Raw genomic sequence first — 25,696 nt, 5'->3', positions numbered from 1 at the left:
AGTGGCTAAGGCACCAGGCTAGAAAGCAAGAGAACTTGAGTTCAAGTTCAACCTTAGCCATGAAGACCCGCTGGGAGACGTTGGACCAGTCACTAACTCTCAGCCTAGCTCACCTTACAGGCTTACAGGGGAAAATAGGAGAAGAAAGTTGTGTTGGATATGTTGGCTGCCTCAGGTTATTTTTAAAAATAATAAAAGAGGGTGGGTGGATGGATGGGGAGGGAGGGAGGGAGGGAGAGAGAGAGAGAGAGAGAAAGAGAAAGAGAGAAAGAGAAAGAGAAGACAGACAGAAGCTGAGCAAGTCCAGTAAAAGAGAACTCAACCCCTCCTTTGGTAATCTCTACTATGGAACTGTATCTTAAACTGTATCTTAAACTTTGTTGTTTACCAGTACAATCCATCACTTTGTGTCCTGCACTCTTGAACAATGGAGATCAATCTTGGCCTCCTCCTGTTTGGCATCTATTCAGGTATTTGAAGATCACTGTCATATCTCCCCTTTTAATTCTTTCAGCCTATCTTCACAGGACTTCCCTCCCTCCTTTAGGTCATTAAACTCATTTAGATCAATCATCCTCACATCTCAGTCCAACTATCTCATGGAACCATAGCATATGTTCTATAGCCTTTTCCTTCTGCAGGATAAAAACATCAGGCAACCTAATTAATGAACAGAACAGAGATTTTACTTCATTCCGCCTCTTCTTTCTTTACAGCCATGTGGTGGTGGGGGGGGGAGCTTATCGCTAAAAGCATACTTTCAACTTTCCCAAGAATCCCATGTTACATTACTTCAGAGTTGTGAAGTTGTGGAGTTGTGCTTAAGAGTACGGAACTAGGGAGAGAACAGACACAAGTTCAAATCCCCATGTAGTCATAAAGCTCACTGTGGTTTGTGAACCAGTCAATAATATCTCACAGAAGCACTTGAGCAGGTAGCAAAAAAGGGAGAGAAAAGCCCCACATGTGTTACTAAGGGTTTCCAGGAATTAAAGCCAAGCTATTGAATAAACAAGACATCATTCAATAAAATTGCTCCTAATGTTATAGAGTGGATACCAAGAGATTATTATGTGCAGCTTTCTCAATCTGGTTTCCTCCTGGTGTGCTGTGACTAAAACACCTAGAAGTTCCAGCTAGTGGCCACGCTGAGCTTTCTGAGTGCTGTAGCCTTAACCTATCTGGAGCTGGAGACCTCAAGTTCAGGAGATTGATGAGTATTGGTGGCTGAAGTACAATGTAGTTGTTAATGTGCTGGTCTGGAAACCAGGAGATGATGAATTCTAGCCCCATTTTAGCTGTGAAAGCCAGCTGGGTGACTTTCGGCAAGTCAATCTTTCCCAGCCCAATCCACCTCACAGGGTTGTCATGGTGGGGAAAATAGGAATAGAACAGAACAGAATAGAGCTGGAAGGGACCTTGGAGGTCTTTTAGTCCAGTCCCCGGCTCAAGCAGGAGAACCTATACCATTTCAGACAAGTGATTGTCAAGTCTCTTCTTAAAAACCTCCAGTGATGGAGCGCCCACAATTTCTGAAGGCAAGCTGTTCCACTGCTTAATTGTCCTCACCGTTAGGAAGTTTCTCCTTAATTCCAGGTTGCTTCTCTCTTTGGTCAATTTCCAACCATTGTTCTTTGTCCTGCCCTCTGGTGCTCTGGTGAACAAAGTGACCCCTTCTTCCTTGTGGCAGCCCCTCAGATACTGGAATACTGCTATCATATCTCCCCTGTTTCTTCTTTTCTTTAGACTAGCCGTTCTTTATATGTTTTAGTCTCCAGTTTGATCATCTTAGTTGTTCTTCTCTGAACTTTTTCCAAGGTTTCGACATCTTTTTTGTAGTATGGTGACCAAAATTGGTTGCAGTATTCCAGGTGTGGTCTTACTAGGGTACTAATACTTTGCATGATCTTGATTCTATGCCTCTGTTTGTTGGAGAGATCTTTGTTGGAGAGATCTTTGTGCAGCCATGCTGGTTTCTTCTTGAATTTATTGTTTTTCTTTTTCAGTGGTATTGTGCTGGTCTGGGCTTTTATGATTTCATTTTTCAGAGTTTCCCACACTTCTTAGGTTGTTTTCCCCTTTAGGATTTTCATCCATGGGATCTTTCCTAGGCTGTCTCAGTTTGATAAAGCCAGCTCTTTTGAAGTTTAAGACACCGGTTGAATTATTTTCTATTGCTTATGTTTGCATGATATTGAATTTCAGCATGATGTGGTCACTTTCACCAAAAGTTCCAACAACTTCCACTCCTTCTATCACTTCTTCTCGATTAGTAAGAATTAGGTCCAGTATAGCTTTACTTCCCTCCTCCACCTTTTGGATGATAAAGTTGTCGACTAGGTTGGTTAAGAATCTATTTGAGCTCCCACTTGCTGCAGAGTTTGTCTCCCAGTTGATAGGAGGAAGGAGTATTATGTATGTTTGCCACCTCGAGTTATTCATAAAGTAATAAAGGTGGGATAAAAATATAATAAATAAATTTAAAGCACATTTCTTCTGAAATTACCTATCCAGAAAGCAGTGAAAAATCCTAAATCTAACCTCACCATTTGTGGAAAACCAGACAGCAAGCATTAACAGAAATATAATACAGAAACAAAACCTGTCCTTGTCTGGCCAACTCCTATCAAACACAGGAGTTCCAGACAGTTCAAATAAATATTTAGGTTTATTGTAAGTAAAGCTGTCTACGAGAATCTGAACTACTAATGGTCAGAGCCAGTTGGTGGTAGATAAGAGTCAACGGAATGATGACGCATTTGAATCCTCCCTTGGGCTCAGCCTGGTCATCTCCTACAACTCCACTGGAAAAAATTAATGTGTTTGTTCATGAGGCTGCAGGAGACGTAGATACTTCCATTTAGAAAATCAGCAGGAGATTTCAGCCTGCTTGTTCCTAGGGGCTGACACCAGGTGACTTCCATTGTCACACCCAAAGCATCAAGTTTTTTTAAAACTCAAGAAGCCTGTTGCCTACCAGTTCCCTGATTTGGGTCAGCAGTGAAACTGAACTTGGAGCAAGAAGAATCGGAACATTTAAGAAACAGAGCTGATGCGGGAGAAAGGCTGCATGGTGTATGAGGTTAATAGTTAGACACTGAGCATCTGCAGCCCCCCCCCCCATCACATGCTATTAACAGTCATTAAGGCCAATAGGGAAAATCTCACACTGCAGAAGTAGTTTAAATTCTGCAGATTCAATCCCTAAGGAAATGTAATAGCTGACAAAATGCTAGCTGTGAGCAATTTTTTTCCAGAGTTGGACGTTAACCTCAATTCTCACCTCATTATGGCAAATGGGGTGCAAATGTTGACCAGCAATTCAGAAAAATCAGGGTCTGAGACCTCCACCAGATAGCTGAAGCACAATTCTTTCACAAGAGAATTTGTCCCTCAAAGTTATAAATACAGTACAAATATTTGCAGCTGCCATACCAGAAGCCCAAAAAGAATAAAAAGCAAAACAAGGAAATAGAGATAAGAAAACAATGAATAAGTACCTGAGTACATAACAGTTGCTGTGAACTTTAATTCTCATGGGGAAGCTGAGATTTCTTCTCCTTCTGCCCTGGAAACAACCCTTCCTGCCATTAATCTGGGGCCAGTTAGATGCTTAGAACTGCTTTTCTCCTTTACGTTTTGTTTAAAGCTCTTTCTATACATTTACGCCATTATAAGTTCACATAAGCTGAAAAATGCTTTTTGTGAAGAGTGACAGAAATAAACATTACGCACACTTACTTCTCTGATTCTCAACACAGTTGTATCCTGTCATTCAAACCAACTATATCTACATAAGACGCACCCTTCTCTAACATGTCGTCTTTGGCAGGCTGATGTAATCTTCATCCGACGTTAAGATGACTGGAAAATTCAGCTGCCAGGAGGCAACCTTCAAAAATTCCCAAATTAGCGAATGAAAGAATGGAGGGAAAGTGATTTGCTGCTACGGAATCCTCCCAAGATAAGACTGTTCTACCATTCTAGAAATACCCTGGCAACCGATACCTTCTGCCATATGCAAATAATATAGGGGGAAATATCCAGAGGAAGAAATCATGTATACTTTATCAATGATCTTCAGAGTTGCCTGGAGCACACTGAATGTAGTTCCTGAATGCCCTTTGTTCTTTTTCTTAAAATGTACTACCCCTTTGCCTTCCAGAGCCAACCTGGAGCTTCAGAACACAAGCCTGTTTAACTGACCGAAGTTCAGGGATAATCAAGCCCGCTTAGGAACAGTTTCTGGTTCTTCAGAAGCAAGAGCTGATACTCTGAAACCATGCAATTTTTCATGGAAGACTGAGGAGGACCTCACTGCTGCTTTAATTGTCCAAAGTCTAAGACTTGATGACTTGTCAGCAAAGGATCTGCCTGCCAATAGTTGTACTGAGAATATTTTATCCTTTTAAGGACATTTCCTGTTTGTACTGCTGGACTGCCTGTTAGTTTAAAGGAGCAGATTATCAGCTATGAGAAACTGTACAAAAATTCAGTCAAATCCATCCGAGGAAACTTGCAAATAGGAAGATGGCAATTTCAATGGCTCAAACATGGGAATTAAAATAAATAAATAAATAAATATTCAGTCTGTGATGTTGGAACCATGCTGGCATCAGACAGATGGCATTCCAGTACTATGGCTTTTTCCGCCTCAAATCCATAGGAGGAATGCTGACCATGTTGACCCAGAGTTAGGGGAAAACATAGAAAGTATTAATTGTGAATATGTGCAGATGGCCCTGCTGTCTTTGGGCACTTGCAGAGTCATGGATGTAGGCTCATGAAAGGACAGCAAGGAACACATCCCATGTCCTAACCCAGAGGTCCCCAACCTTTTAGGCACCAGGGACCGGTTCCGTGGAGAGAGATTTTTCTGTGGATCGGAGGGTGTCTGGTTTTGTGTGCTGCTTGCATCCCACGGATGGGGCTTTGCTTGTTTGTATGGACCGGTTGCTGGCATGCCGCAGCCCGGTACCAGTCCACGAACCGGGGGTTGGGGACCCCTGTCCTAACCCACCCGAGAACATACAGTGTCTTTAGGGAAACAAGCAAAAGGAACATTTTTAGCTACATCTGGTTAGCTATGGTGTGCCAGCATTGCTGGGTGGACTGCTTATGGAATCAAAAAGTATAAATATAGGGATTTTCTGTCATTCAGGGCTTCTTTCTTTTAGAGGGTCCTATCTTTATGCAGCTGAATAAAAATGTAAAGCTTCAAGGCAACTTCTGTTTTCCCGTATTTCTTTATCAAGCAACACCTCAGAACCTGCACAACCACCAGGAAAGAAACGCTTTATTTCCCCCCCCACCCAGAAGCCCTAGGCCACACATGTCAAACTCAATCACCTCATGTCACGTATCGTGACCTTTTTTTGCCTTTGCAGAGTTGGGGTGGGCGTGGCCTGCACGTGATGCATCCAGCCCATGGGCCACCAGTTTGACACCCCTGCCCTAGGTGCCTCTGGTCAGGAATGCTGCAGATGCTCCCGTACCACCAGCACAACATTAGATGTTATTTAGAGGTAGGGAGCAAGGTGGAAGGAGTTGACTTGTTGGCAGATACTAGAGAGAAAATGGTAACTTTTGACCTTAAAAAGTATTAAGGTGGGAAAATCAGAACAGTAGGGTGGGTTACCATTAGTAACACCTTCTCAAACTCACCTGAACCATGAAATATTGCCCACTATACCTTTAGCACCCACAGCTTGCCCAGTTAGATTAGTGACCCAGAACCACTTCTCTTGTTACACTAGATCAGGCTGAGAAAGCTACAATACCTCTACATCTCGCTTCAACTTCTCCATGAAGTCTTTTTTGGCCTCTTCACTGATGTACACTTTCTGGTTTATGTTTAGGAAATCAATGTCCTTCAGAGTTGGTAGTTCCTTGCCCTGGAAAAGAGGACTGTGCATGAAAAAGAAGCATAACTGAATTTGCTGAATCCTAATTTCGAAGACGGAAGTAGAAACAATAAAAAAGTGGCAAAATAATTTATAAATGAAGCTAGGTTTCATGTGTACATGTAATATAGAATAAAAGATTTTTCATTTTGTGGACTGTGTCTTCCCCACGTAAAGGCTGTAGTTTTGTATTGTGGTTTCAACGTAATTTTTAAACTGATGATCTGATTTAGTGTTACTCCTTGGTGGAAAAATGAGACAAAAATGGCAGTTTCAAATCCATGGAAGTAGCCCAAACCATGTAATTGCAAGGTGAGAGAAAAATATTTTAAACACTCCTCAGAAAAGAGAAAATATCTGCTCTGTTCTCACTAATAGCAGAGTTAAACTAATTAGGAAGCATATACCTCTCGATTGTCAGTTTAAGGAACATTCTTAACCTATTGCTCTTAAAATAATTCCCAGGAAGTAGCATTTTTGCCCAATATCACATTTATCTATATTCCCATTAATACCAGAGTTTTGCATTTAGGTTCTTAAAATAGTACCTTAAATCTATCTGTCTGTCTACCTATCTACCTATTATATACGTCTATGTGTTTATATTTAAAAAGAGGAAGCTCACTTTAAGCTTAGCATGATAGCTGAGAGCTACAAAAGAAGAACCAAAAATACTAGGGGGTCAGGATAATGATGCAGACAATTGGGATTTTTTGTTCTTGTTTTTTAATTTTATTTTATTATAAAGGTGCTAAATCTATTTTAGATTTTTTTTTAATCCCATTTATATCCCGCCCTTCTCCGAAGACTCAGGGCGGCTTACAATCTAAGAAGCACAAATCAATGTGCTTAGCAATAGCCTTCATTCTACGTATATGCCTGCTTATTAGGGCTTTCGGGGGCCCCCCTCAAGCGGTATTATTTCAAAGTCAGCTTAATTGCCCCCAACAATCTGGGTCCTCATTTTACCTACCTCGGAAGGATGGAAGGCTGAGTCAACCTTGAGCCTGGTGGGACTCGAACCTGCACTAATTGCAGGCAGCTGGTGTTACTTAAGGAGGCATTATTTTAGATATTATTATTATTATTATTATTATTATTATTATTTTAGATTTTGCAGGTCTCTTGACTTTAAAATTGTAGGAAATTACATCAACTTCAAGCGAAGCATAACATACGAGGCATAACAGGATACTCCAGTAGTTCCAGAAAGAGTTTGGGGGTGCAGGTTATCTATCTTTGCTTTAAGAAAAGGCAAAGACTACCTTGATTAAGTTCAACTCCTGATGATTTTATAGGCTACATCAAACATTAAATACATTTTATAGGCTACACTATAGGCTACATTAAATACACATTATTCTGTATTTAGCCCAACTGGTAATGTACTGGATCATGCAAATTCTACTAATGCAGGTGATTCCTTCTGGATCAGGCACCTACTACTCAGCTTCTTAACCTAGAGGTTCCAGAAGCCTTACAGTCACAATGATACCTTTAGAAGGAACAAGGGGGGGTGTCCATTTTTACTCAAATGGAAGAAATTGAGGATGGAAATGAGCTTTTTAATTTGTTTTCAGAGGCCTTCTGCACTCCATTACCATCTTTAAATCAGCCCTCCTCACCCCGAAACTTAAAATTAAGGAATAAACCATGCCAGCGAAATTGGCCATTTAGAGAGAGAGAGAGAGAGAGAGAGAGAGAGAGAGAGAGAGAGAGAGAGAGAGAGAGAGAGAGAGAGAGAGAGAGAGAGACACCCATCCCTGGCTTAGCTTTGGGCACGAATTCAGCTAATTGTGCTTTATTAAATAAAAATGATAATGTTTAGACCTAATTTGTATTCCCTTTGTACAGAAGAAAGTTATAATACCACGATGGGCTGTGTCAACTGTAATCAACCCATATTAGGTTAACTTGAAAATGCAGCTACAATCACCAATTACCTTCTCTTTGTCACTGGCTTCACGGGATATCAGGGAACCCTAAAAAAGGCGAGAACATACAAGATTACAGTCCAGAAAACAAGATGTAAGATATGTATTTTTGGAGCACTTTTTCAAACTGAAGTTTGAATATACCTCAAAATTATTCGGAAGTGGGAAGGAAAAGGGGTTCGCGCATCAGACATTTAAAAATCCCAATGGAAGGGCTAAGCATTAAACTTCCAAAGGACTGCCATAGTGTGTCATATTTTTGTGAAATAAAATCATTGTAATCATGGTCAATTTAAAAGTAAAGATAAAGATTTCCCCAGTTGTGTGTCTGACTCTTAAGGAGCGGTGCTCATCTCTGTTTCTTAGCTGAGGGAGCAAGCGTTGTCCAAAGACATTTTCATGGCCACGTGGCTAGCATGATTATATGCCAAGGTGCATGAATTAAAAAAACAAACCAACCACAAATCGATGCATGATAATACTATCATTTTAGATGGCAAGGAAGTTGGTAAGGAAATCTCTTCACTTTTCTATAACATCTTGTACCTGCATCTTCCATTTATCTCATCCCAATGCTTCAATGCTATTGGCTGTTATTTCCTGACTGGATGGTTTGAAGGAGGAGGGAAATAATTTCTTTCAAAAGCTTTATGGTGCTTTGCATAGTGGTTTTATATTCTGTCTGCAGGGTATGTGTGGGGGGGGGATGTCCCCTCCCTTTCCTCTCCAATATTTGAAGCAATTCCTTCAAGTCATCAAGTGCTTGCTAACATTTAATGGGCCCATTACAGAGGCTCCACAGTCGACCAGTCATTTCTTGGCACCCAGCAAAATATGCACAGAGACTTTGACACCATTTTCGACAATAGCTCTATCATGAATTCTTAGCAAGACTGTCCTTAGCAGGACAGATAATGTAAAAGTAATACTGAATGAGCAATGGTTTTCAACCATTTCCTAACACGTTGGTTTACAATTATTTTGGCATATCAGCAGATCTGAAATGGAAGGGTTGCAGCATAAAAACCAATGGTACACAGTGTAACACTTTCACTATACAGATTAATCACATCCTTTATTCATTCAGAACATATATGGCAGGCTTTTTTTTTACTTAATAGAAGGGAGAGAAGAAACTGGGAAAACATGACTTAATTCAAGCTATCCAGAGGCTCTTCATGAAGCCAACATAGGAATCTGCATCTCATCCACCGAGTTCTAAAATCTTGGTGGAGGTTTTGTTTTGTTTTACTGTTATTGTTTTTAAAAGACTTCAGCTGTCAAAAAGGAAGCTGCCTTGTCAGAAATTCAACATGCTATTGTTGTACCACCATGAAACTGAATTTACATCCAATTTGGTGCCTTCTCTTAAAAAAAAAACCAAAAAAAAACCCCCTCCATGATAGAACACACTTGAGATGTCTCAGAATGTGGAACAATCTTATCAACACCAACTGAGAAGTCCCCCAGACCAGGGGTAGGCAACCTCGGCTCTTTTATGACTCATGGACTTCAACTCCCAGAATTCCTGAGTCAGCTGACTCAGGAATTCTGGGAGTTGAAGTCCATGAGTCATAAAAGAGCCGAGGTTGCCTACCCCTGGCCCCAGACCATCTGCTCTTCCTTGCTTTTTTTCCTCTCTAACCTTCTGTCAAGATACACCCCCCTTGGCATCCTTGTCACTAATGCCTTTAATTTCTACACCTTCAGGGCCTTTGCTACACCCACCCACAGCCTCTCCTTTTTTTACAATGCTAATTTGCCCTACCTTTCTATTTGCCTTATTACTTTTTTATGTAACCTTCTGAGCAGGGACTGTGCTATATTGCTTCTATATTCTGCAAAGTAATTGCAATACCCCTTGGCATCAGATAGAGAAACGACCCAACAAATTAAATCTAGCTGCCCGCTCCAAAGCTTCCTGGGGAGATATGATAACCTTCGGAAGAGTTTATAAACGTACTGGCGGCGTGAGCATCTAAAGCAAGGGAAAGGTATCACTTCAGATAGCCAGGCTTTTATTAGAGACCCAAATTTCATTCAAAAGAGGGGAAAAAAAGAAAAACTCTACCCCTTGTAGAATCCAGAGATAATTTTGGTGGAGGAATAGGTCAAGTATTAAAAACACATAAATGGAAAGCAGCCCAAATCTCTCGCATTCAATTCATTCACGCTGCATATCATTTCTGCCCATTCATCCTTCTCAGACTGACTTGAATTTTGGGACTTGCATTAATTTCAGGATAAGCAGCACGTTAAGCATAATCAGTGCAACATTTTACCATCAAGAAATATATTAACAGCCTCTGCAAATTACTTAAGTCTGCATCCCGTACAATATGTGTACTTAACAAGTGATTCTCCAGCTGCATTTTGAGCTGCAGCCCTGGTTGCAATGCAGTTTCTAGCCCCCGTCCCCTCCACAGAGAGTTGCCTCCTAAAACACTTGTGAATGCAAACGCTGCTCTAAATTATCCACATAACCTTGGCATGAGAGAACTTGCTTGAGGTTAGCATTTAATGATGTGTAGCCAGGCTGAAGGCAGAGCAGCGCGTGGACATGACCCATCTCGTTTTCCCAGCTTAGCTTTTCAGCACAAAGTACCAACCTTGCATTTGAAACCATTCATCTACTGAGTGGATTCCCCCAAGGAAAGAAGGGATCTTGTGTGGCAATCCTGAGGCAGGAGATGGGGAGGGAGAAGTTGGCAGCCAGAGCCATCTAGGCTGCCTTTGGGAGAAGGCACAGGAAATGAAGCACAGGCTTCTGAGAGAACGCCCTTATCGCTTTGGCTACTCATCAGCCAAAATCCCACTCCAGCTGTAGTTACACAGGATTAGCCCGCGAGGAAATCTGCCGCAGAAGGGGAAATGTGAGTATAGCTAGTCCTCGACTTACAACAGTTTGTTTAGTGACCATTCGAAGTTACAACGGCACTGAAAAATGTTGACTTATGACCATTTCTCATAGCTATGACCTTTGCAGCATCCCCATGATCATGGGATTAAAATTCAGGTGTTTGGCCACTGGTTCATAATTACGACCGCTGCTGTATCCCAAGGTCACGTAAATCACCTTTTGCAACCTTCTGACAAGCAAAGTACATGGGGAAGCCGGATTTACTTAACAGAAATTTGGGGATAGTTGAGGACGATCTGTACAGAAACAACTGGTGTTTAACAGACTACCAGGAAAACAGAATAGATCTTCTCTAACAGGCAGCTATCAGTTCAGAACTAGATCTCTCCTCAGATATACCCAGTTGTGTGCTGCTCCCTTGGCTCAACACCTTCTGTTCCCAAAGGGAGAGATGCTACGGAGGCAGTGGCATCCACACCAAACCCAACAGCGCTAAAGCAACACGACGAGGATGTCACTACGCAAATGTTGTGACATGTTTATATTAGTCTATTACAGGTACATAAGTTGCTGCAATGGTCTGAGGATGTCATCACACATGTATCATCCTCCCCCTCCCCCTCCCCAGGGGGGAAGAAGATCTGGAAATCAACGTCTCCTTAAAGCTACATGTGTCATTGTGCTAAACAGCTATGACTGGAAATTTTGGAACACAACAGTGAATAGGGGCTGAGTCAGAGAAATGAGCCAAAACTCTTGCCAGCCCGCCTCTTCCTTGTAAGGAGTCAATCCATTTGTCTGATTGTTTTGTTTCAAAACAAGTGTTATCAGGGGGTAATTGAGCTAGACAACAAGTAACACAATGAGAGCCAGTTTGATGTAATAGTTAAGATGCTGGCCTAGGAACTAGGAGACCATCAGTTCTAGGCCCACGTTAGGCACGAAAACAAGCTTGATGTCCTTGGGCCAGTCACTCTCTCTCAGCCCAACCCACTTTCACAGGGTTGTTGTTATGAAGAAAATGGGAGGAGGAAGGAGTATTAGATATGTTCACTGCCTTGAGTTACTTATAAGTAATAATAAAGGCAGGAGAACAATCAAAAGAAAAATAAATAAAAACTACCTCCACATACCTAGGTGAGCACCATACAAGAGACGAAGAAACACACACAAGAGATGAATAAACAGAGACAGAGACTTGATTCACACACTGGTTCTTTTCCATTACCTTCAGATCATACTTTCGGTGTATAGTGAGTCTGTGACTGAACATGTTCCTCATGACCAGCATGTAGCTTTCCTCATTGTCAACACTGAGACGGTACATACTCAAGAACTGGGGCAAGAGGGTGCTCCCGTGGCATTTCACAATGTACTGGAAGGAAACAGTGACAAAAAAGTGTTATAAAAAGTTGTGCCAACTCTCAAGCCCCCTAATACTGGTGGAGACGGTCAAAGTTCAGGCACTATTCTGCATGGTATGAGATCCTTTCCAAAAGAAGATGGTTGCTGACCTCAGAACAGACAGAAATCCAGTTTCCAAACACTCTTGCCCCTTGGTACATACTGTAAGTGCTATTGAAGGCAATAACAAAGATTATTATTAATAAATAGCAAACTGGTAAAGATTCCCTGCACATTTCAGATTCAATTTTGCACACAAGTCTGAAAGATGGAAATGCATAATTCGCATCTTTGAGGACAATCGGACATTACTGGACCAGACAGCAATCTGGCTATAATCTCCAAAGGACAAATGCACCACCTAGTGGGGGATAGTACATTTTTAATCACGGTTTCTCAGGAGAGTAGACTTTTTTTCCCCCCCTGAGTGTCAAGCTTCAGAGCTGAAAAATACATTTCTTGCTCCCAAGGCGTGAAGCAAAGCTAGAACACAAGTGGCTGTTCCTATTCAAATCTCAGGAATAAAACAAGGAATTCCTTAGTCAGTGTCTAGGCGTCAGTATTTTCTGTTCTACGGACGGCAGGAAAAAAAAGCACAGATCTGCAGTTGCCTACATTTACATTCAAGTCTGCTGAGCTCAAAAAGTAAGCGTGTTTTCAAAACACGTTTCAGCTCTCGGATGCCTCAATAACAAAATTCACACAAAAAGTGCCTCCCTTCCCCTCCTATTAAACTAGAAGGAGTTATATTTAGTTAATACCAGAAACCACCAGGAAATCTCAAACCAAGACTAAGAAGTTAGGAATAAGAACCCTGGAAGAAGATTATAACAAATAATAATCATCCAGGGTGTCAAGTTTCTGACGTACGGGCTTTTCAAGTGAGGCATCGTTTACCTTAAAAGTCCTTTATTAGCCTAATACACCAGCAAATGCTTGCTCCAAGGAAGCTGGAATCTGAAATCTCCGCCCCTTGCACAATATATTAAAACACAATTCTCCACCTTTCTAATTTTTTCATTAATCATATTCTCCAATTAATTTAAAGAATCAGCTTCCCTTCCGTTAGAAGAACTGCCAAAGCCTTATCTTCTTTAGAGAGACAAATGGCCTTGAAAGTGCATTCCTACTTCTTCATCTCTTGTCAAGTAATAACATTCTATGTTAGCAGCGTTGACACAGGGTTTTTATTCTTTATTTATTTATTTATTTATTTATTTGCCCTGTAAAGTCAGACTGGACTTAATGAGAAACTTAACCTTTTCACCTAGACCCTTTGGCCCCCATAGCTACCTGACCCTAGTTAGCAACTTTTTTGGAGGGTCAGGCCTTTTTTTACCAATGTACATTGCAGGAGAGGAGAGGAGAGGAGAGGAGAGGAGAGGAGAGGAGAGGAGAGGAGAGGAGAGGGGAGGGGAGGGGAGGGGAGAGGAGAGGAGAGGAGAGGAGAGGAGAGGAGAGGAGAGGAAAGGAGAGGGGAGGGGAGGGGAGGGGAGGGGAGGGGAGAGGAGAGGAGAGGAGAGGAGAGGAGAGGAGAGGAGAGGAGAGGAAGAGAACTTTCCTTCTGTAACCATCTTCCAGTTAACCAATATTTAGATTCAAGTCCAAGGAACTTTCACCTAGCTATAATCCCCCTGAAGCCACTGTGTCTGCCATTTGTCTTACCTGGTGATAATGTGATAGAAGGCTATGCACATCAGCTACATCTTCGCTGGTTATCTCTTTTATAACCACTGTCCGGTCATATGACAAGAGAAAGCGTCCCCCACCCTCAGTCTCATAGGTTGGTGGGCTACGTGTCAGTGAGACCTGGGGAAAAAGAAAGAATGGACAAGGCAAGAAGATTTACAAGAGAACTATGGGAGTTGCTGAAGGGAATCAGGTGCAGATCAGTAGGTATGATGCTTGACCTAAGCAAGGTCTCAGAGCCCTCCCAAAGTGTTCCACTCCTTTTGACAATGCTCCTTCCTCAGCCACCTTCAAGCAGGCCCGCTTTTTAGAGCAGATCCCAGTGGGGCACCATATGAAGGATCTCTGACAGAGCTCTCGCCCAGCTTGATTCACTCTATAATGTGAGACGCCTGACTAAGAACTATGAAACATGTTAGGCACACTGAAAACAGCACATCTCTTTCCCAGTTAGAATTCTAATTACTCAGGTGTTCCGCTTCCAAAACAAAAGGTCACAAAGGAGGAAAAAAAACAAAACCAGAAACAGAAAGAGCAAGATGACAAGTTACGCTTATAAGATTACAGTATGAGGAACAGGTGGGTGTGCTTTTCTACAAGGAGGAAACAAGGAGATAGCTGTGGCTGCTTCAGCTTCAAAGGATAGCTCCACAATACTCCTGACAGCTGCACAAATGGTGTGTGTGTGTGTGTGTGTGTGTGTGTGTGTGTGTGTGTGTGTGTGTGTAAAAGAACCTATTTATAAGCAAGCCTGGCTTGGGGCTTCCTTCTCCACGTCTCTTTTTAGCCCATTCTGAGATCTGCCCTGAAACGCAAGGTGGATGCATACAAGCTCTCTTGTGGCAACATACCATTTCTAAGCTATATTGCACTTCTGGCCTCTTTGTCAACATCCAATATTTTGATTCTTTGGAAGGAGTCCAAGGAGCTTCACGTATAATAATTTTTCCTACCCCTCCCTTAACCTCATATGATAAGTCACCATGATTTTTTTTACAGAGCAGGTGGGAGAATAAGACTAAGGTATTTCACTAATAGAGTATGCCTTGCAAGTTATCCAGGACAAAGGCAACATTTCAGCTAGGCCTCCTAGCTCCTCTGCTACCCTTAACTGGCTTCTACTGGATGGATGAAACAACTAGTGCCATGGCATCTGCAACAGTAATAAGGATTATGTAAAGCATATATAGAAACACAGACACTAATATAATCACTGATTAAAATAATCCACTGGTTTAACATCAAAATAATCCAACTTTAAGATTAGTTTTGCTCAGGAGAAGACATTTGAACTAGTCTCTTCTGGATTCTTAAATTGAAGCAAAAGTAACCTTATAAAAGAATTGTAACTGCGTGCTCTAGTAGGATAGACTACAATGTCTCAATTTAATTACTGGAGGAATATATAGTATAGGTAGTCCTTGACTTGTAACCATAATTGAGCCCAACATTTCTGTCATTAACAGAGACATTTAAGTGAATTTTGCACCCTTTTATGACCTCTCTTGCAACAGTTGTTAAGTGAATTGCTGCAGGTGTTAAATTAGTAACATAGTTGTTAAGTGAATCTGGCTTCCCCATTGACTTGGCTTGTCAGAAGGTTGCAAATGGTGATCACATGACCCTGGGACACTGCAGATGTCATAAACATGAATCAATTGCCAAGCATCTGAAGTATGATCCCATAGCAACCTCGGCTCTTTTATGACTCATGGACTTCAACTCCGAGAAATTCTGGGAGTTGAAGTCCATGAGTCATAAAAGAGCCGAGGTTGCCTACCCCTGACCATGGGGATGCTGCAACGGTCATAAGTCACTTTTTTCATAGCCACTGTAACTTTGAATAGTCACTATCTGAACTGTTGTAAGTTGAGGACTAACTGTAATGCATTACAAAATTTGATTAATTTCAAACAAGCTTTCTGAACGCTTTTGTCTTCAACTTTTGAACACTGGGCCTCTTACTGTAAAGTCAGTAAATGCGTAAGAGCTAAATCCACATAAAACCAAACTAATTCTACTAAACAAAACATCCATCCGTATGGTCTTCGTTGCTTTTATTACGAGGAAGGAATGGTAAGTCTCTCACAATGTGTCATTATGGAAAAAGGCATTAGGCAACCCACCTCCCAAAGGAGGATGGGGGTGGGGGCTCTGTGGCTACAGCTGGAGTAAGTCCGCACTCTCAGGTCTCTTAGGTACTCAAACTCTTTGTTATCTACTTACCTGATAATCCTGATCATCAATGTTGAAGCGTTCACGAAGGTTGCGGAAAACCTGTGGACAGTACTCCTTGAATTTGAAGTGACCAGGCAAGTTTTCCCTGCAGGAATATATTAAGTAATATAGTTACAAAGGTTAGTCTGCAAATAGAGCATAAAGAGGCAGACAAGAGGCCTGAAATACTTTAGAGGAGCAGAAAATGAATTGAATATTATTTCACTCCTTCAAGTAAAAGCATAGCTCATCAGTAAATATTCTGGCCCAACCTGCTCTCCGCTGTAATGATTCGTGTATGGAGGGGGAAAAAAAATCTGTTTCTTTTCCCCATTGTGCCTGAAGTGCTGCAGGCCGTTTCACCACCTCCAGGCTCTGCCACATCTGGCATTCAGGCCTAACCATTTCTGCTATGGTAATAACGAGCTCACTCTCAGAAGAACCCTACAGTATATCTCAGTTGTGTGAATACGAGGGCCCTAGTTTCTTTTATGAGAAGAGCAGTCTTTTTGACAAGTGAACAAGGCTTTAACAGGAATAGCTGCCAATTCAGTTTAGAAATCTGAGTAATCTGTGGCCTGTGCGCCATAATCCTCTCACCAACAGCCTCTTCTAGCACACGGTGTAATTCTCCATTATGAGGGTTGGTTACATTACTGTTCAGGCGGAAGAAGCTTCTTTTAATATGAAGCATTAGGTATCTGACAGGAGGAGGAGGCGGCAAGCTCTCAGCTTGCACTAGCAAATAACTACATACCGTATATACTTGAGTATAAGCCGACTCGAGTATAAGCCGAGACCCCCAATTTCACCCCCCAAAACTGGAAAAAGTTATTGACTCGAGTATAAGCCGATCCGCCGTTCTGCAAGCCTCTGCCGCCAGCAGAGGCTCGATCCGCCATTTTGCAAGCCTGAATACACAGGAATACCCTGTGTGGCCGCGGCTCTCGGGGAAGCCCTGGCTGTCCGCTTCCTCGCTCCACGCTGCCATTCGGGGCCCGCGCGTTCCCCGGGCAAATCGCGGCGCCCAGCAGGCGAGGAAACACGCCCGCTCCAGTCGCACCCCCTTCCCTCAGGAGACGCGAAGCAAGTGACCGCCCGGAGCTTACCGAGGACTTGCGCGCGGCCGAGGCTTCGGTGCTTCCAGGATCGCGCGCACCTCTCCCAAGCCGCCGCCATCCGGAGACCTGCCGAAGTTTGGGGAGGTTTGGGGAGGTGCGCGCGCACGTCCCCAAACCTCCCCAAACGTCGGCAGGTCTCCGGACCTCCGTGCCCTGCCTGCCTACTTCTTTCCGCTGCGGAAAGAAGCAGGCAGGCAGGGCGCGGAGGAACGGAGACCTGCCGACGTTTGGGGAGGTTTGGGCGCCTCCCCAAACCTCCCCAGGTCTCCGTTCCTCCGCGCAGACCTGCCGACGTTTGGGCGCCTCCCCAAACGTCGGCAGGTCTCCGTTCCTCCTGCCGACGTTTGGGGAGGTTTGGGGAGGCGCCCAAACCTCCCCAAACGTCGGCAGGTCTGCGCGGAGGAACGGAGACCTGGGGAGGTTTGGGGAGGTGCCCAAACCTCCCCAAACGTCGGCAGGAAGAACGGAGACCTGCCGACGTTTGGGGAGGTTTGGGGAGGCGCCCAAACCTCCCCAAACGTCGGCAGGTCTGCGCGGAGGAACGGAGACCTGGGGAGGTTTGGGGAGGCGCCCAAACCTCCCCAAACGTCGGCAGGAGGAACGGAGACCTGCCGACGTTTGGGGAGGTTTGGGGAGGCGCCCAAACCTCCCCAAACGTCGGCAGGTCTGCGCGGAGGAACGGAGACCTGGGGAGGTTTGGGGAGGCGCCCAAACCTCCCCAAACGTCGGCAGGAGGAACGGAGACCTGCCGACGTTTGGGGAGGTTTGGGGAGGCGCCCAAACCTCCCCAAACGTCGGCAGGTCTGCGCGGAGGAATGGAGACCTGGGGAGGTTTGGGGAGGCGCCCAAACCTCCCCAAATGTCGGCAGGTCTGTGCGGAGGAACGGAGACCTGGGGAGGTTTGGGGAGGCGCCCAAACCTCCCCAAACGTCGGCAGGTCTGCGCGGAGGAACGGAGACCTGGGGAGGTTTGGGGAGGCGCCCAAACCTCCCCAAACGTCGGCAGGAGGAACGGAGACCTGCCGACGTTTGGGGAGGTTTGGGGAGGCGCCCAAACCTCCCCAAACGTCGGCAGGTCTGCGCGGAGGAACGGAGATCTGGGGAGGTTTGGGGAGGCGCCCAAACCTCCCCAAACGTCGGCAGGAGGAACGGAGACCTGCCGACGTTTGGGGAGGTTTGGGGAGGCGCCCAAACCTCCCCAAACGTCGGCAGGTCTCCGTTCCTCCGCGCCCTGCCTGCCTGCTTCTTTCCGCTGCGGAAAGAAGCAGGCAGGCAAGGCGCGGAGGAACGGAGACCTGCCGACGTTTGGGGAGGTTTGGGGAGGTGCGCGCGCACCTCCCCAAACCTCCCCAAACTTCGGCAGGTCTCGGACGGCGGTGGCTTGGGAGAGGTGCGCGCGATCCCGGAAGCACCAAAGCCTCGGCCGCGCACAAGTCCTCGGTAAGTTTTTTTGTTGACTGGAGTATAAGCCGAAGTGGAATTTTTCAGCCCAAAAAGTGGGTTGAAAAATTCGGCTTATACTCAAGTATATACGGTACTTTTACATGAAGATAACATTCAAGCAGTGTAATATTTGGCCTTTCTAAAACAGTATTTTAAACGACAGACTAAATCATATATGCATATATGCATATATGCATATCACACACACACACACACACACTGCTATAGTGTAAAAACCACGTCCTAATCAAACTATGTGAGAGCCAGTTTGACGTAATGATTTAAGGCACCGGGCTAAAAACAAACTGGGAGGCGATGACTTCTTGCCTCGCCTTAGGCATGAAGCCAGCTGGGTAACTTTAGGCAGGTCATTCTCTTTCAGGTCTAGGAAGGAGGCAAGAGCGAACTGTTTCCAAAAATCTTGCCAAGAAAACTGAAAAAGAATTGTCAAGGAATCAATCATGGCTCAAAGAGGAAAAACAAGAAAAAAGAAATTAGGTAAATAGTTCACAGTTCAAACATGTGGCAGTTAAGGCACTGAAAAACAAATCATGCAGGTATACAGTAAGTTAAACTTACATTGTGCATTATTGGAATGTACAGCCCACCCTTTCTAACCATTTTGTATACACACACTATATCTCCCCATCCATCCATCCATCTGGGTGACCTGCCAGTCACTCTCTCTCAACCCAACTCACCTCACCTCAGGGTTGTTGTAGGGAAAATAGGAGGAAGTAGCAGGTATGTTCGCTGCCTTGAGTTAGAAAACTAATAAAGGCAGGATATAAATATTTTATTTATTTTATTTTAATTCCATTTATATCCCGCCCTTCTCCGAAGACTCAGGGCGGCTTACAACCTTAGCCAGTAGCCTTCATTCTATGTATATGCCTGCTTATTAGGGCTTTCACACACACCCCAAGCGGCATTATTACAAAGTCAGCTTAATTGCCCCCAACAATCTGGGTCCTCATTTTACCTACCTCGGAAGGATGGAAGGCTGAGTCAACCTTGAGCCTGGTGAGATGCGAACCTGCACTAATTGCAGGCAGCTGGTGTTAAGGAGGCATTAGCCCACTGCTCCACCAAGGCTCTAATAAATATAAATAACACTATCTAGTAATCCCCAAAAGCAAAGTATTTTGTTTTATTTTTTTAAACAGAAACTGACCCCTAAAGAGGAGAAAATAATGAAGCATGGACTATTAACATTTCCTGGAATTCAGTCATTTCAATTCCCTTTTCTTTTAGCAAATCCCTTTTCGGTCTAGTCACAAGTAAAACCATATTAAAGGGCAGTAGAGGTTTGAAAAAAATATAAAAGAAGGTTCCATTACAGCACAAAGGAATAGTAATGAGCAGGAGATTTCAGTGAAGAAGGATCATAAATCACTGTAGAGAAGCTAATACCATAATCTGGATGGAAAAAAAGAAAATCCTTAAGATTAGAAGCAGGAGTTAGCTGAGCGAGGCTTTCTGCTAGACTGTAGGTGTTTTGTATATATTTAGTTATTGTAAATAGGTGATTTGGGGTGGCTTACAATTGATTAATATTGATAAGGCTTAATCAATATAAATCAATTGTAAGCCACCCGGAATCTCCTATGTGTAAATTGGGTAGCTATATAAAGTTGTTTGATAAATAATAATGTAATTTCTTTATAAAGGACAAAGAGACATACACACACTACAGATCAATTAGAAGAGCATATCATATCTGCCAAACGTGTCAGATTACAACTTCCAGCCTTTTCAACTAGCACGGCATTGGTCAGCACTAGAGAAAAATGGCTGCACTAGGAGAATCTTTCATCTTAACCAGCAAAACTGTTTTTGAGGGAAGTTTGTACCTGAAGCTATACTATTTGGGAGTAATTAGGGCTATTAATCCTTCCCACAAAGTGGTGTAGGTAGACAAGATTAGGCCACACGCCTTAGAACATTCCATGTAGGAAGCATATAAATAAATACACTGTGCAAAACTCACAATGTCAAGCTTAATCTTCTCCTGCTAATTACTAGACCTCATTTGAAAGAACTTGAATGAGTTTTGCCTGAAACACCGCAGTGGAACTGCATTGGGATGGAATCTGGATTAGGAAGGCCATGTGCTTTTACCCTCTATATCTTCAGCACTTTCCTCACCTGTTGAAGAGATGATTGTTCACCTTTACTTTAGAACTGGCTTTGAAGTCATCAGGAAGCAGCATCACTGGCTGGGGAACTTGATTGAGTTCATTGATCTAACATGAAAAAAAATGAAGGTAAAACCAGACAAGGTCACACCCAACACCTCACTATCGGATTCAGTTTCACTGAGACAATTTTGCTAGCGGTAGTTTGGTCAAGGGCTTGAGAGAAAAGTCCCTCAGTAATTCTGCCTGACAGGAAGCCACAGAACCTCCAAGACTCAATTGTTTCTATTCTAGATTTGGACAACTTCAAACAGGCATCTGAAGCAGCCCGTGACCAAGATCATCAATGATCTTTTGACTTGCGGCTGAAAGCAGCCTGTCACTTCATTTTCAGCCAGACAGGAGTTTTTCAACTTATGTAACAGCTATGTGTTAATCCCTATTGAAACATGATTGTGACAAAAAAAGGACCAGGACCAATAGGGAATTGTGCTATGGCAGAGAAAATGTATCTCTCTTAGAGATAATGCCAGGAAAATATCGAAAATGCACCAAAAAAGTCCAACGGCGAACAGAGATGGGCATATAAACCTTAAATCAGCATGACCACACTGAGAGGCACAAAACATGCTTTGTAATTTCTGGTAGGAAAAATATGGATCAGAGAAGAATGGGTCGCAGAGAATTATAGCTATGTGGCTCCACTCTTCATATCTTCTATTTCTATTGCCTTTGGGCAGCCACTCAAGCAGCAGAGCCAGTTTAAACCAGCCTTACAATAACATTATAACAGCTATAGTGAGCCCATATTGAATTAGAAACCATTTCTGTTTAAGGGAGGGGGAGAGTGAAAGCTGCTTATTATCACATTTCTCTCATAAAATGTACAAGTAGGATCCTTGACATCTACTGGGCTGTAGTTAGTGAATATATAAGGTAAAGGTAAAGGTTCCCCTGCACATGCGTGCTAGTCGTTTCCGACTCTAGGGGCCGGTGCTCATCTCCGTTTCAAAGCCGAAGAGCCAGCGCTTGTCCGAGGACGTCTCCGTGGTCATGTGGCCGGCATGACTAAACGCCAAAGGCGCACGGAACGCTGTTACCTGAATATATACACACATATATATGAAAGATACGTTTTTCTCATATAGTACAGTACCCTAAATTTTGCATCCTATTCTCAAGTGACATATATTTTAGAAAGTTAATATTGTATTGATCTGTCACTGCCTAATTAGAAAGGTCTGCCATTAAAACAGAAGTTTTGCACAGAGACAATCCAAAGTGCAAAAAAGACCCCAGATTATTCTTTTATTTAGTGTACATTTAAGCAGCAAAATAATAAAACAATGGAATATTCTGACAGGCTGAAGGATATCTTTCAACAATCATAGGGGCTAGAAGGATAGCTTAAAAATTGTTTAGGAAGTTGAACTCCAAATAATGATGTACATTTTCAGGATTTTTCTCTCTGGGCCCGCAGAACTACAAGACGATGCAATTCTGCCTTTAAGCACAGCTACATCATAAACATTCATTAGTAATCTCTCCACTTATGAAAAGCTTTCAAAATAGCATCCAATTATAAAAGATAATATTGCCATCACAAAAAAAGACAAAATAAGCCCAAAATTATTAAATAACGCGTGAATTGTACTTATGTGAGGTTCTGTTATGGCCACAGATGACTTATTTATGACTTTATAGTTTAAAATCACAGCAGGAATTGAACATTCCAAAACATATTAGAAGCAATTAATTCAAGCTTGATGATATCTACATCAGATCCATTTAGGACTGTGTTACGTATTGTTTTTAATTAAGCTACTTACTGGGCAATGCCTTGCACACATGACACTATTATGTATTAAAGTATTGAACCTCTGCCTCTAAAGACATCACAGGAACATATAGGTGGATTCTACATGACATTCTTGCACTAGACATTTACTGTAATCACGTTTGTTCTCCTCTGTACTTCAGCCTTCCTAAGCCAGTGGTATAAACAGACGACCCTATTTGGCTTCAAATAATCCAACTGTGTGCCATGCCTTCCGGCTGTTCTGTCACAACAGAATCCTTCAGTTCATGTCAGTTAACCAACTGGGATTAGCAATTTTTACACTTTGCAAATGTTTTGGAAAGATCAATATTGATGACCACGTTGCAGGGATGGAGCATCTGCAGCAATTCCTTTGGGGTAAAAATCTGCAAAATGCAATATGCTTGAGATAAAATGATTAATGACAAAACCTGGTAGATTTGAAAGAAGAAGCATTTTTATTTAGTTCAGCTGGTACTCCAATTAGAAACATTTTGTCATAGGAGAGTTACCAGCAAGCACCTCTTAGTCTCTAACATGGTTACCTAACTGCGAGGTAAAGCTATCACCCCAAACCAAGCAGACAACTTCTTTGCTCTGAGGTTTTATTCGTTTACTTAATTTATATCCCACCTTTATTATTTTTAGAAACAAAATCAATTTAAAATTCCTTCCTCGTATTTTCCCCACAACCTGTTAGAGGAGTTGGGCTGAGAGACAGGGACTGGCCCAAGATCAACTAGCTGGTTTTCATAGCTAAGGATGGACTTCAACTCCTGGTCTCCCAGTTTCTAGCCTGGTGCCTTAACCACAAGACTAAATTGGCTCACCAAAAAGTTGTACTTTTCAAAATAATAATAACACCAACATTTTCTAAGGGCTAGACCAGGGGTAGGCAATCTTGGCTCTTTTATGACTCGTGGACTTCAATTCCCAGAATTCCTGAGCCAGCTATGCTGAGGGGAAAGGGAGAGGTTTCCAAGCCAAGCCATGCTGGCTCAGGAATTCTGGGAGTTGAAGTCCACGAGTCATAAAAGAGCCAAGGTTCCCTACCCCTGGGCTAGACCAAGCATGCCTGGTAAGGTGTTGCTTTCATTACAGTAAAACATGATAACTTGGAGCTTAAAAAAACACGAGGGCAATACTGGATCACTTTTAAAACTGCAAAATAATATGATACATCTTTTGGAGGCTTCCCATCACTATTTTGCACCTTTAGCCAATATCTTTGCCAAGAACAGGACAGAAAATGGCATCGCTGAACATTTTATCTATTTACTTCTATTCCATCTTTATTAGCAACTTTTCCCTCAAATTGGAGCAGTTCACTATGGGGTGCTGAGAGGGCTTTATATATATTCACAGGTTACTTCCCATTCCACAAATAAAATAAACACGAGCTATGGGCTCTCGCCTGGTTAGTTGTGCTCAATTCATAAAATAAACATAAAACAATGGATATTTTCTAAACCACAGGAAGTCAGTAGGCACATGAGCATCTTTCCCTATTATCCAAACACATCCACCACAGGGAATTCTGATTGGAGTAGAGGATTTTAAAGTCTGCCCATCATCCCCACTATCATCTGAGCAAAGGCTCTCAGATTGACTGCTAGCTACTTCAATTCAGCTACACCAGAGAGATTTCATATGCCTGGCCAAGGAAAGAGTGCTTGCCAAAGTACCAACCCTGGTCTCCAAGAAGAAATTGGTGTCAACTCTAGAACAAATCTGGCAGCAGCCATCTTTTTCCGTTCTAGGTTGCCACAAGAAGGGAGAGGGGAAGATGGTATTTTTGGTACTCTAAACATGAGCAACTCCTGTGGGAACCAAGGTCACTCCCATGCTGGAGGGGAGGAGGAGGATCACTAAGTCATAAAGCCCGCCAAAGTGTATTGTTACATTGTATTACTTTGATTTCTTAGAGGGAAAGTTTAGATCTGGTTTCACTTTTGAACGTGCAGATATTATGTATCCAATAAACATGTTCTTTGAGGAATTTTCCTGCCTCAGAGTTCTGATTTACTTGGTCTTATTGATCAGAAGAACCTTGACAATTGGTAGATGTAGTTCTTGGAATTATGACCCTAATTTCTGATGCAAAGCAAAACGATTTCAGTGAATCCCAGCCAATTTTACAAAAAATTTTTTGTTATAGTTGTTAAAACAAATCATTGTAGGTAACTGAATTACACAATCATTAAGTGAATCCAGCCTCCCCCGTTGACTTTGTCAGAAGCCATCCAGGAAGGTTGTAAATGGCAATCACATGATCCCAGAATGCTGCAACCATTGTATAGATACACCAATTGCCAAGTGCTTGAATTTTGATCATGTGACCATGGGGATAGTCATGTTTCTTTTTTCAGTGGCATTGTAACTTTGAACAGTTGCTAAACATATGGTTGCAAGTCAAGGACTACATGTAGCTAGAAACTAATATGGCCTATTTCCAGTTCTATCAGAGGCCTAGAAGAGCAAAGTGCTATAGATTCATAGATATCTGGTCTATGGTAATGAGGCACTGATGAAGGAACAATCTGGTTGGCAAAGCTGATGTGCAAAGCGAATAAGAGCCAGGAATCTCTTACCTGTCAGCTCTTGGCTTCTACTTCAAGGGAACTTTAATCTGTTTAATGCTACCTAATCTTGGTACTTGCCCAGTTATTCTAACAGGCTTGGTTGGTATCTGTAATGAAATGTTATTTGATGAGCTAGAGCTAGTTTATCATTATGCTATTATCTAAAAACATTGATATTACTCTCAACAGATTTCAAGGTTTTAAGACAATATCACATTTCCAAGTTGCATTTCTCAGATGGTTATGACGTACATGCTGCTATTCTGCTCATTAAAAAAAAATCCCCTAAAGAGAAAATGTCACACACTGCAAAGCCATCTAGATTACACGTGCTTGCAAATAACTCATACAGAATCAGGACATATGTCAGTTTCCACAATACGACATTCAAGAATCTTTCCTGTGCGATTCAGCCAAGGAAGAAAGCATAGAGAGAAGAAGCATTTGTGGAGCAAGGCATCTATATATTTCCCATCACAGCTTTCTTCATTAGGGGAAATATTTTCAGCTTTACATGCTGCAAGAACCTCTCCCTTCTTAGAACTCTGCACTCACCTGCTGGAAAAAACAGCTCATTGCATTGGTCA

At 42.6% G+C, this 25,696-nt stretch overlaps 2 protein-coding genes across 3 annotated transcripts in view; both read right to left on the bottom strand.

Annotated features, from left to right (window-relative positions):
• The window catches only part of ARHGEF25 (Rho guanine nucleotide exchange factor 25), a gene marked incomplete at its 5' end in the record, with an annotated part of 308,962 nt that overhangs the window by 145,993 nt on the left and 137,273 nt on the right, over positions 1-25,696 (bottom strand). The window lies entirely within an intron of this gene.
• PIP4K2C (phosphatidylinositol-5-phosphate 4-kinase type 2 gamma) overlaps positions 1-25,696 on the bottom strand; it is a 39,469-nt gene that overhangs the window by 10,260 nt on the left and 3,513 nt on the right. Inside the window, exons 1-7 of one of the 2 annotated variants that reach the window (XM_083356697.1) lie at positions 22,538-23,011; positions 20,719-20,816; positions 16,017-16,113; positions 13,767-13,910; positions 11,926-12,072; positions 7,847-7,885; positions 5,781-5,894 (exon numbers count right to left, since the gene is read on the bottom strand). In XM_083356697.1, the coding sequence (XP_083212823.1) occupies positions 5,781-5,894; positions 7,847-7,885; positions 11,926-12,072; positions 13,767-13,910; positions 16,017-16,113; positions 20,719-20,816; positions 22,538-22,558 (660 nt within the window). In that variant the 5' untranslated portion in view covers positions 22,559-23,011. Of the gene's footprint in view, positions 1-5,780; positions 5,895-7,846; positions 7,886-11,925; positions 12,073-13,766; positions 13,911-16,016; positions 16,114-20,718; positions 20,817-22,537; positions 23,012-25,696 lie in introns of those variants that run through there. The other variant, XM_083356696.1, reaches the window with a different exon arrangement.

Source organism: Vipera ursinii (genome assembly GCF_947247035.1).
Source record: "Vipera ursinii genome assembly, chromosome: 2".
Taxonomy (NCBI): Eukaryota; Metazoa; Chordata; class Lepidosauria; order Squamata; family Viperidae; genus Vipera; species Vipera ursinii.
This window is presented reverse-complemented; position numbering and strand designations above follow the sequence as displayed.